At 49.0% G+C, this 12,066-nt stretch overlaps 2 protein-coding genes across 4 annotated transcripts in view; one reads left to right on the top strand and one right to left on the bottom strand.

Annotated features, from left to right (window-relative positions):
• The window catches only part of ANP32A (acidic nuclear phosphoprotein 32 family member A), a 43,200-nt gene extending 37,891 nt beyond the window's left edge, over positions 1-5,309 (bottom strand). Inside the window, exon 1 of one of the 3 annotated variants that reach the window (XM_077470704.1) lies at positions 5,090-5,309. In XM_077470704.1, the coding sequence (XP_077326830.1) occupies positions 5,090-5,143 (54 nt within the window). In that variant the 5' untranslated portion in view covers positions 5,144-5,309. The remainder of the gene's footprint in view (positions 1-5,089) is intronic. The other 2 variants (XM_077470702.1, XM_077470703.1) reach the window with 2 other exon arrangements.
• The window catches only part of PAQR5 (progestin and adipoQ receptor family member 5), a 617,270-nt gene that overhangs the window by 211,883 nt on the left and 393,321 nt on the right, over positions 1-12,066 (top strand). The gene's annotated exons all lie outside the window — the stretch shown is intronic.

The raw sequence follows: 12,066 nt of genomic DNA, 5'->3' as shown, positions 1-12,066 counted from the left end.
CCCTGATCAAAGGGTTAAATGTGTGTGGATTTTAACCACTTGCAGACCGGACCATTTTGCTGGTCAAAGACCAGACTACTTTTTGCGAATCGGCAATGCGTCGCTTTAACTGACAATTGCACGGTCGTGCGACGTGGCTCCCAAACAAAATTGACGTCCTTTTTTCCCACAAATAGAGCTTTCTTTTGGTGGTATTTGATCACCTCTGCGCTTTTTATTTTTTGCGTTATAAACAAAAATAGAGCGACAATTTTGAAAAAAAAACGCATTATTTTTTACTTTTTGTTATAATAAATATCCCCCAAAAATATATAAAAAAACATTTTTTCCCTCAGTTTAGGCCGATACGTATTCTTCTACATATTTTTGGTAAAAAAAAACGCAATAAGCGATTATTGATTGGTTTGCGCAAAAGTTATAGCGTTTACAAAATAGGGATAGTTTTATAGCATTTTTATTAATAATTTTTTATTATTTTTTTTTTTTACTAGTAATGGCGGCGATCAGCGATTTTTATTGTGACTGCGACATTATGGCGGACACATCGGACATTTTTGGGACCATTGTCATTTATACAGCAATCACTGCTATATAAATGCAGTGATTCCTGTGTAAATGACACTGGCAGTGAAGGGGTTAACCAGTGGGTGGCAGTGTAGGGGTTAAGTGTTCCTAGGGGTGTGTTACTAACTGTGGGGGAGTTGGGCTTTCATTTAGTGAACACTGATCTCAGCTCCAATCACATGGAGCAGAGATCAGCGTCACTAGTTGCTAGGCAGAATGGAGAAATGCTGTTTACACGGCATTTCCTCCATTCAGCCGTCCCGTGAGACGATCGCGGGGATGCCCGCGTCGATCGAGTCCGCGGGTCCCGCGACCGGACTCACGGGGGTCCTGACCAGCGCGATGGCAAGGCGGCATTGAAGATTGAACGTACATGTACGCCAATATGCCTGCCCGTGCCATTCTGTCGACGTACATCGTCGTGCGCTGGTCGGGAACCGGTTAAAGGGGTTGTATGTAAAGCTTTGTTTTTTTATTTTCTAAATAGGTTCCTTTAAGCTAGTGCATTGTTGGTTCACTTACCTTTTCCTTTGATTTCCCTTCTAAATGTTTTTTTTGTTTTCTTTGTCTGAATTTCTCACTTCCTGTTTCTCCTCAGTAAACTTCACACCATCATCCGAGCGGTGTTTAGTCAGCCAGAACAGCTTACTGAGGACGAACGGGAAGTGAGAAATTCAGACAAAGAAAAGAAAAAACATTTAGAAGGGAAATCGAAGGAAAAGGTAAGTGAACCAACAATGCACTAGCTTAAAAGGAACCTATTTAGAAAATAAAAATACAAACCTTTTACAACCCCTTTAACTAAAGATGTGGCTGATTTTTCTCCCTTTGCAGGGAAGAAATAAAAAAAATAATAATAAAAATTATATATATATAAAAAATTTTTTTATTGATAATAATAATAATAATAATACAGCCACATCTCTTCTCCGTGTACAGAGCCCTGTGTTGTTAGCAGAGTCCTGTGCTGTGATTGGTCAAAGCTTCTCAGCGGGTCCCAGCCATAAATCATTGGCCGAGACCTGCTGACCGACCTGTGCTGTACCGAATCACTGCACATATGGTGCGGCAGGTGCCCTCACCCCCCCCCCCCCAACCTGTGAATGCTAAATAACGTAAATGTGACCCAGCGCAGAGCGGCTGCACCGTAATTACATGAGGCGGTCCTCTGCTAGCGGGAAAACACAGATTTATCTGCTACAAAAGCATTCTTTGGGCAACATCATGTCTCAGAAAATAATACCGGCGCCGAGAAAAGGATAAAAGACATCCGTCATGCGGCACAAGTTTCTTTTCCCTCTGATCCGATGGAGACGGAGTCCAAAAATATTAATACATCACAATCTGCACCGCCAGCGCGTCACAGAGAAACTCCCACTACATTATACAAACTGTACCGACATCATCACCGCAATCACCACTTATTACAATCTTTGTACTCGGGAAGCAAAGAAACAAAAGAATGAAGAGCTACAAAAGATTCAGGAGGGGTTTGTTTGTTTGTTTTTTATATTTATTTATTTCTCATACACCCCACTGAAAAGAAATATAAAATACTAATATTATATATATAACTATAAAACACAGAATATTACCCACTTCCAATCCGCGACAATTCTAACATTTCTCTCACAAAAATGTTTTTTTTTTATATATTTATTTGCAAAAATAAAATAAAAAAAATCAAGGGCATGGATGGGGGGGAGGAGAGGGGGGTTTGAACCTCTTCAGTGCGTTCCACAGCCAGAGCCGACAGTCACTACACACCTGAAGCACTGCAGACACCTTCTGTTAGCTCACAGTGAGGGCAGCTCTCTTTAGCTCCTCCTTGACTCAGATCATATGAGACAGCCAAGGGGGATGGTGACCCTGGGGATGACTGAAAATTATGGAGACTGCCCCCCCCTCCCCGATACCGCCCTGTACCGTGCCCCTCCCCCTTGCAGGATACCACTGCGCCCCGTGGCTCCCCCTCCTCCAGGATACCGCCCCGTACTGTGGCCGCCCCCCCTACACCTGGTACAATGACCGTCGCCTCAGAATAACGCCCGGCGCGGCGACCGTCTCCTCGGAATAACGCCCGGCGCGGCGACAGTCTCCTCGGAATAACGCCCGGCGACAGTCTCCTCGGAATAACGCCCGGCGACAGTCTCCTCGGAATAACGCCCGGCGACAGTCTCCTCGGAATAACGCCCGGCGACAGTCTCCTCGGAATAACGCCCGGCGACAGTCTCCTCGGAATAACGCCCGGCGACAGTCTCCTCGGAATAACGCCCGGCGACAGTCTCCTCGGAATAAACGCCCGGCGACAGTCTCCTCGGAATAAACGCCCGGCGCGGCGACAGTCTCCTCGGAATAAACGCCCGGCGCGGCGACAGTCTCCTCGGAATAAACGCCCGGCGCGGCGACAGTCTCCTCGGAATAAACGCCCGGTGCGGCGACAGTCTCCTCGGAATAAACGCCCGGCGCGGCGACAGTCTCCTCGGAATAAACGCCCGGCGCGGCGACAGTCTCCTCGGAATAAACGCCCGGCGCGGCGACAGTCTCCTCGGAATAAACGCCCGGCGCGGCGACAGTCTCCTCGGAATAAACGCCCGGCACGGCGACCGTCTCCTCGGAATAAACGCCCGGCGCGGCAACCGTCTCCTCGGAATAACGCTCGGCGCGGCAACCGTCTCCTCGGAATAACGCCCGGCGCGGCAACCGTCTCCTCGGAATAACGCCCGGCGCGGTAACCGTCTCCTCGGAATAACGCCCGGCGCGGTAACCGTCTCCTCGGAATAACGCCCGGCGCGGTAACCGTCTCCTCGGAATAACGCCCGGCGCGGTAACCGTCTCCTCGGAATAACGCCCGGCGCGGTAACCGTCTCCTCGGAATAACGCCCGGCGCGGTAACCGTCTCCTCGGAATAACGCCCGGCGCGGTAACCGTCTCCTCGGAATAACGCCCGGCGCGGTAACCGTCTCCTCGGAATAACGCCCGGCGCGGTAACCGTCTCCTCGGAATAACGCCCGGCGCGGTAACCGTCTCCTCGGAATAACGCCCGGCGCGGTAACCGTCTCCTCGGAATAACGCCCGGCGCGGTAACCGTCTCCTCGGAATAACGCCCGGCGCGGTAACCGTCTCCTCGGAATAACGCCCGGCGCGGTAACCGTCTCCTCGGAATAACGCCCGGCGCGGTAACCGTCTCCTCGGAATAACGCCCGGCGCGGTAACCGTCTCCTCGGAATAACGCCCGGCGCGGTAACCGTCTCCTCGGAATAACGCCCGGCGCGGTAACCGTCTCCTCAGAATAACGCCCGGCGCGGTAACCGTCTCCTCAGAATAACGCCCGGCGCGGTAACCGTCTCCTCGGAATAACGCCCGGCGCGGTAACCGTCTCCTCGGAATAACGCCCGGCGCGGTAACCGTCTCCTCAGAATAACGCCCGGCGCGGTAACCGTCTCCTCAGAATAACGCCCGGCGCGGTAACCGTCTCCTCAGAATAACGCCCGGCACGGTAACCGTCTCCTCAGAATAACGCCCGGCACGGTAACCGTCTCCTCAGAATAACGCCCGGCACGGTAACCGTCTCCGCAGAATAACGCCCGGCACGGTAACGTCTCCGCAGAATAACGCCCGGCACGGTAACGTCTCCGCAGAATAACGCCCGGCACGGTAACCGTCTCCGCAGAATAACGCCCGGCACGGTAACCGTCTCCGCAGAATAAGGGCTGAAGTGACAGGTCTGACAGGTGGGAATGGGGTCAGTTCTGGGGGTTTGTGGGGTGTGACAGTTTCTTTTTTCCCTTTTTAAAGTCTTTATTACAATTTAGAACACCGCTCGGTACGGTGACCGTCGCCTCAGAACACCGCCCGGGACGGTGACCCGGATATCGGCGTCTGAGGGGACTCGGCTCCCCTCACACACACACACCTGTTCCCTCCCACGTGACCACCCGTCATCCAATGGGGTTCCGCCCCTCCGCTCTCCTCACAGCCGCGCTGGGCGGGAAAGTGACCATTGTGTCTTCTGTCACACAGCCCGCCGGAGCCGCTCACCGGAGATCCGCACCGAATACCGGGACCTCCTCCTACCCCCACCTCTCATGGCTGCCCTTCCTAAGGTCACACTTCGGAAACAAAATGGCCCCGGCGGCTGGTCATGTTACCGCGTCTCCACCGCCATGTTCTGTCAGAGAGGCGGCTGCGTAATCCTCCGGTCCGCCGTGACCGGGCGTGGGGGGGCGGATGGCGGCGATCTTATATAAACACCCCGGGGGTGTACCGACACCCGGAGCTCACCTGTGTCTCCCGAGGGGGGGGGGACCGGACAGCACGGGAGCGCCGCACCGATCGTTACCGGAGGAGCGATAAGCGCCGCCGGAGCGTGATAAAGTTACTAAAAACGCGGGTCGGTAAACATCGCCTGTGCGGGGGGGAGAGGAAGCCGTAAACATCACCCGCCCGTTACCGTGAGGTGCCCCGTAAACACCCCACACACCGTATCCCTCCCCCACCCCCGGGGGGGGGGGGGGGGTCTTACATCGGCCGGCGTCCGGTTCCGAAGCTCCAGGTGGATCCTCTTTTTCATGTCCATCCTGCGATCTGTCCGTCTCACCCGAAACCGGGTCACTGCGCTTCTCCCGGGCTCCTTGGCGGTGATCACTAACCTGCTGGTTCCAGGGAAGGAGGGGGGCGGAACCAGGGGGGCTGTTTCCTTGACGGACGGCTCGCCTGGCCAATCGGGAGGCAGCCTGCGGTGGGAGCAGCCAATGGGTGGCGGCGCCCGGGATCCCCCGTGTTGTTGTGATGGGCAGAGAAGGCGCCGAGAGCCGCTCCGCCACCAGAGGGCGCTGCGGGGAAGGAGAGAGATCTGTGCGATCAATCCCAGGACAGCGGATTGGTGGTGGGGCGTCCCTTTAACCACTTGAGGACCGAGACACTTTCTGAGATTTGTTGTTTACAAGTTAAAAACTTTTTTTGCTAGAAAATTACTTAGAACCCACAAGCATTATACTTTTTTTTTTTTTTTTTTTCTTTATAAGGCCCCTTTCACACATGCAGACAGTATGTCCGTATTTCATCCATCCGTTTGCGGATGAAATACGGACATACATGCATCCCTATGGGACAGCAGGTGTCTGCGGATGCACATCCGCAGACACCCGCTATTGTCCGCCTCCGCAACAGTCCGTTTCTGCAGACGGAGGAAAATCCTATTTTCTACCCGTCTGCAGAGCGGATCGGATGAGCACGGACAGACGGTCCGTGCTCATCCGATCCCCATAGAGCAGTGATGGCGAACCTCGGCACCCCAGATGTTTTAGAACTACATTTCCCATCATGCTCATGTACTCTGCAGTGTAGATGAGCATCATGGGAAATGTAGTTCCAAAACATCTGGGGTGCCAAGGTTCACCATCACTGCCATAGAGGAAAGCGGAGAGCTGACAGGGCGGTCCCTGCACAGTGTGCGGAGACCGCCCTGTCCGGCGCCGGCTCAGCGGGGACAACGGAGCGATCCCCACTGAGCAAGCAGATCATCACGGGCGGATCATTACTGATCCGCCCCGTGTGAAAGGGGCCTAACACCCTAGAGCAGTGATGGCGAACCTTGGCACCCCAGATGTTTTGGAACTACATTTCCCATGATGCTCTGGCACTCTGCAGTGTACTGGAGCATCATGGGAAATGTAGTTCCAAAACATCTGGGGTGCCAAGGTTCGCCATCACTGCCCTAGAGTATAAAACGGCAGTCATTGCAATATTTTCTGTCACACCGTATTTGCGCAGCAGTCTTACAAGCGCTTTTTTTATTTTATTTTTTTTTTTGGCAAAAAATTTTTTTTCATTTAAAAATAATAATAAGACAACAGTAAAGTTAGCCTAATCCTTTTTTTTTTTTTTTTTTTTTTAGATTGTGAAAGACATCGAGTAAATTGATCCCCAACATGTCACGCTTCAAAATTGCGCTCCGCTCGTGGAATAGCGACAGACTTTTAGCCTTAAAAAAAAAAATCTCCATAGGCGACGTTTAAAAAAAATTCTACAGGTTGCATGTTTTGAGTTACAGAGGAGGTCTAGGGCTAGAATTATTGCTCTCGCTCTACTGATACCGATACCTCACATGTGTGGTATGAACACCACTTTCATGTGCGGGTGCTGCTCACCCGTGCGTTCACTTCTGCGCCCGAGCTCAGAGGGATGGGGCGCGTTTAAAAAAAATATATATGTATATATATTTTATAATAAGCGGTTGTTTGGTTTACGCAAAAGTTATAGCGCCCACAAAATAGGGGATAGATTTATGGCATTTTTATTGATTATTTTTTTTTTTTTTTTACTAGTAATGGTGACTTTCAGTGATATTGCGCAAAAATCATAGTGTATACAAAATAGGGGATAGTTTTATAGCATTTTTGTTGATAATTTTTAATTTTGTTTGCTAGTAATGGTTGCGATCAGCGATTATAATTTATATATTTTTTTTTTTTTTTATCGTGAGTGCGACATTGTGGTGGACACATCGGACATTTTTGGGACCATTGTCATTTATACAGCAATCGATACTAAAAAAAATATTGCATTGATTACTGTACAAATATGACTGTCAGTGAAGGGGTTAAAGAGGAAGTAAACCCCTTCAAACCACTTTGACCTACAGGTAAGCCTAGATTAAGGCTTACCTGTAGGTCCAAGCAATATCTCCTAAACCTATATGGTTTAGGAGATATTTGCCCGAAAATGGGCACCGCTGTCTACGGCGCATGCGCCGTAGACAGCGGCGCGCAGGCGCACTAAATGCGGCAAGTCCAAGAATGGATTTGCCTAATTTGTCGACTCCCATGCGCATGCGCGGGAGTGACGTCAGCGGCGGAGCTGCGAGACGCGACTCCCGTGCGCATGCGCGGGAGTGACGTCATCGCGGCTTCGCCGCTGTCATTGGTCGGAGCTGCGAGACGCCACCAGCAAGATGGATGCGGCGGACTACAGGGATCAGCGGCGACTTCGCTGGCTCCTGTGTCAGGTAAGTGACACATAATGAGCTACTATGCGATGCATAGTAGTCCATTATGCTTTACCTTTGCAGGGAAAAAAAGAGGAAGTAAACCCATCAGGGTTTACTTCCTCTTTAACCACTAGGTGGCGCTGTAGGGGCTAAGTGTGTCTTAGGGAGGGATTCCAACTGTGGGGGGGGAGGGGCTGTGTGTGACACATCACTGATCACCGTTCCCGATTACAGGGAGCGGTGATCAGTGTCAGTAAAAATTAAAAAAAAGAGGATACCGGGGGTTATAGTAGCTAATTGCTGCCATAACAGCGATATTCCTCTTCAAAGTAAGAACGTATATTGGCGTGCGGTGGTCTGGAAGTGGTTACTACCCACCTAACTTGACCATTTCTACCAGTTTTAGTCCCCCTATGTCATAAACAATAAAGTTTAGTGAAAAAAAAAAAAAGTAAAAATATAAAGTTACATGATTGCTGTATAAATGGCAATGGTTCCAAAAATGTCCGATGTGTCCGCCATAATGTCGCAGTCACAATAAAAATCGCTGATCGCTGCCATTACTAGTAAAAAAAAAAAAAATTATTAATAAAAGTGCTATAAAACTCCACTATTTTGTAAACACTATAACTAATTGCAATTTTTTTTTTTTTTTTTTACCAAAAATATGTAGAAGAATACGTATTGGCCTAAACTGAGGAAAAAAATGTTTTTTTTGTTTTTTTTTTTTTATACATTTTTTAGGGATATTTATTATAGCAAAAAAGTAAAAATTATAGAATTTTTTTCAAAATTGTCGCTCTATTATTGTTTATAGCGCAAAAAATAAAAACCGCAGGGGTGATCAAATACCACCAAAATAAATCTCTATTTGTGGGGAAAAAAAGGACGTCAATTTTGTTTGGGTGTAACGTCGCACGACCGCGCAATTGTCAGTTAAAGCGACGCAGTGCCGAATCGCAAAAAGTGCTCTGGTCAGGAAGGGGGTAAAATCTGGGGCTGAAGTGGTTAAAATAAGAACAGTGTAAAAATATAAAGGTAAAACAAATAAGATTTTTTTTTTTTTTTTTTAACGCCCCGTCCCGATGTGCTTGAGCGCAGAAGCGGATGCCAATTTTGTTTGGGAGCCACGTCGCACAACCGCGCAATTGTCAGTTAAAGCGATGCTGTTCCAAATCGCAAAAAATGGGCTTGGTCCTTCGGCTGCAAATTGGTGCGGGGGTTAAGTTACAAAAATAAATATTTAAAAACAACAACTTCACCAGCGACCCAAAAATGCAGCCTATCAGTGCCCATTACTACTACCAATCGGTGCCGTATATCAGTTCCCATCAATGCAGCCCATTAGTGCACCCCATCAGTGCCGTATATCAGTTCCCATCAATGCAGCCTAGCAGTGCCCATCAGTAAAGCATATTAGTGCCTATCAATGCAGCTCATTAGTGCACTCCATCAGTGCAGCATATCAGTGCCCATCATTGCTCATTAATCCAGCCTCATCAATGCAGCCCCATCAATACCCATCACTGCAGCCTCATCATTGCCCGTTAATGCAGCCTCATCGTTGCCCATTAGTGCAGTCTATCACTGCAGCCTCATCAGCCCCCATCAGTGCAGCCTCATCAGTACGGATGACGCAAAGAAAGGATTTCCGGCTGTGACAAAGCTTGGGTCTGCAACGGCAGCCGTTGTCAAAGCCCCGCCTCCTGGACCGGCTCCTATGATCGACAACACACTAGTTCAATTTCCCGGTATCGGACCAGTGTGCTGTCTATCATAGCAGCCCATCCAGGAGGTGGGACTTTCTTTGACAGCGGCCAGCGATTCAGATCCAAGTTGGGTCACAGAAGGAGCTCCCCTCTCTGTGTGACCCGACTGGCTCTCCTCCCCCTTCCCCAGTTTCCTGGCCGATCGTTGGGAGAAGAATCATTCCCTATGCGGCTCTATACGCTCCCTCAGCTTATTTCCACTCACATTTGGCGAGCTGAGGGCTGTAGATACACTAAATTACCAAAAGTATTGGGACACCTGCCTTTACACACACGTGAACTTTAATGGCATCCCAGTCTTAGTCCGTAAGGGTTCAATATTGATTTGGCCCACCCTTTGCAGCTATAACAGCTTCAACTCTTCTGGGAAGGCCGTCCACAAGGTTTAGGAGTGTGTCTATGGGAATGTTTGATCGTTCTTCGAGAAGAGCATTTGTGACTTCAGGCACTGATGTTGGATGAGAAGGCCTGGCTCGCAGTCTCCACTCAATTCATCCCAAAGGTGTTCTATTGGGTTGAGGACTCTTTGCAGGCCAGTCAAGTTGCCCCAACCAAAACTCGCTCATCCATGTCTTTATGAACCTTGCTTTGTGCACTGGTCCAAATCGTTTGGTGAAGGGGGGGGGGGGGGGGTTATGGTGTGGGGTTGTTTTTCAGGGGTTGGGCTTGACTCTCTTAGTTCCAGTGAAGGGAACTCTTTAAGTGGTTGTATACTCTGCATGGACATTTTTACCTACAGGTAAGCCTATAATAAGGCTTTACATACCGGGTACTTTTACCCCCTTCTTGCCCAGAGCACACACACACAGGAAACCTCCAGAAACCTGTGAGAGGGAGCCCATGGTTTCCACTGCCTGGAGGCCTCCAACAGAGTTCCGGCACAGATCATCATAACATTTGCATTGCATCGTGTCTTGTGCTTTATATCAAAATATCAAATACATGTAGAGGTAAAATGTAATAATATAAAAGATGCATGTAACAAATGCAATATTTACTCATTTTCACCATCTAGTGGCAGAACTTATATACAGTAATACCTTGGATTGCGAGTAACGCGGTTAACGAGCATTTCGCAATACGAGCTATTCATTTTTTTTTTTTAATCCTGACTCCGTTTGTGAGTGTTGTCTCGCAAAACGAGTGGGATTTAAGCCTGTGTGTTGTACACTACCGCATTTGGCCAGAGGTGTGAAGGGCTCTGGCCAAATCCGTTTCCAGGAGAATGCTTGTAATCCAAAGCACTCGCATATCAAAGCGAGTTTCCCCATAGAATTCAATGGAAGCGAAGATAATTGTATGCAGTACCGCATGTGGCCGGGGGGGGGGGGTATAGGGGGGTCCAGAGAGACTCAAAAATACTTTCGGAGCTGCTCGGATGCACTTGGAAAGCCTTGGAGAGGCTCGGAAACACTCTAATGCCACATACACACAACCGTTTTTTCCGTCGGAATAAACGCTTGACGGTTTTTCCCGATGGAGTTCCGCTGAAACTGTCCTGCGTACACACAATCACACCAAAGTCCGACCGTCTAGAACGCGGTCACATACAACACGTATGGCGGGACTAGAAAAAGGAAGTTCAGTAGCCAATAGCTGCCGTCTCGTACTTGCTTCGGAGCATGCGTCGTTTTTGGTCGGAACGGCATACCGGCGAGCGGTTTTCCCGATAGGAATTGGTCCGGCGGATGGAATCTTTTCATTGGATATGTGTGGGCCTCAGCCGACTTTTTTTTTTTTTTTTTTTCGAAAAATTGTGACGGACCTAGAAATAGAACATGTTTTAAATATTTCCGACGGAACCAATTCCTATCAGTGAAAAACGCTCATCTGTATGCTGTTCCGACGGACCAAAAACGACGCATGCTCTGAAGCAAGTACGAGAAGGCAGCTACTGGCCTTCCTTTTTCTAGTCCTGTCGTACGTGTTGTACGTCGCCGCGTTCTAGACGGTCTGACTTTGGTGTGATCGCGTGTAGGCAAGACAGTTTCAGCGGAACTCTGTCGGAAAAACCATGTTAAAACCAGGGCAAGATTGCATAAACTGTACTGCTAAAAATCAAAAATAGGTGGCCTGACTAAATCAATGCCAAAAACCACATATATGTGTAAAAATTATAAATGAATATATAATAATTAATATACTATAAAATATATGTTGTGCTCAATATACGTGATCAATAACGTGACTAATATAGTAACACATTAAACCCATATACAGTACATTTGTATGTGCTAAAGCAAATTGGCACCACACACAAAAAAATTCAAACTAAAATGATAATGAAAATAAATATGAAACTGAGTGAAAGTCCTTTCAGTGCAAAGAAATAGTCCCAGGTGTTGAAACATATATTGGATGTTAAAGCGGAGGTCCACCCTAAAGTGGACCTTCCGCTCATTGGAATCCTCCGGCGCCACAATTGGCACCTTTCAGGGGGGAGGGGGGTGCAGGTACCTGTACAGTACAGGTATCTGCACCCACTTCCGGGATAGCTCTCTGCGGAAAGGGGCGTAGATCTACGCCCCTTTCCGAAAGTCCCCCGCTGCCTGCTGGGAAACACACAGATCCCAGAGGCAGCGGGTCCATCCTTATTGCGCAGCGTGACTCGCGCATGCGCAGTAGGGAACCGGGAAATGAAGCCGAAAGGCTCCACTTCCTGATTCCCATACCCAAGATGGCGGCGGCAGCACCCGAGAGACGATCGAGAGATCGGCTTCGGGTGCCGACATCGCGGGTGCG

This window comes from Lithobates pipiens, unplaced genomic scaffold (genome assembly GCF_037356315.1).
Source record: "Lithobates pipiens isolate NorthernLeopardFrog02 unplaced genomic scaffold, aLitPip1_a1.2 Scaffold_8, whole genome shotgun sequence".
NCBI classification, from domain to species: domain Eukaryota; kingdom Metazoa; phylum Chordata; class Amphibia; order Anura; family Ranidae; genus Lithobates; species Lithobates pipiens.
The sequence above is the reverse complement of the archived record's forward strand: the minus strand, read 5'-3'. Positions and strand labels throughout refer to the sequence as shown.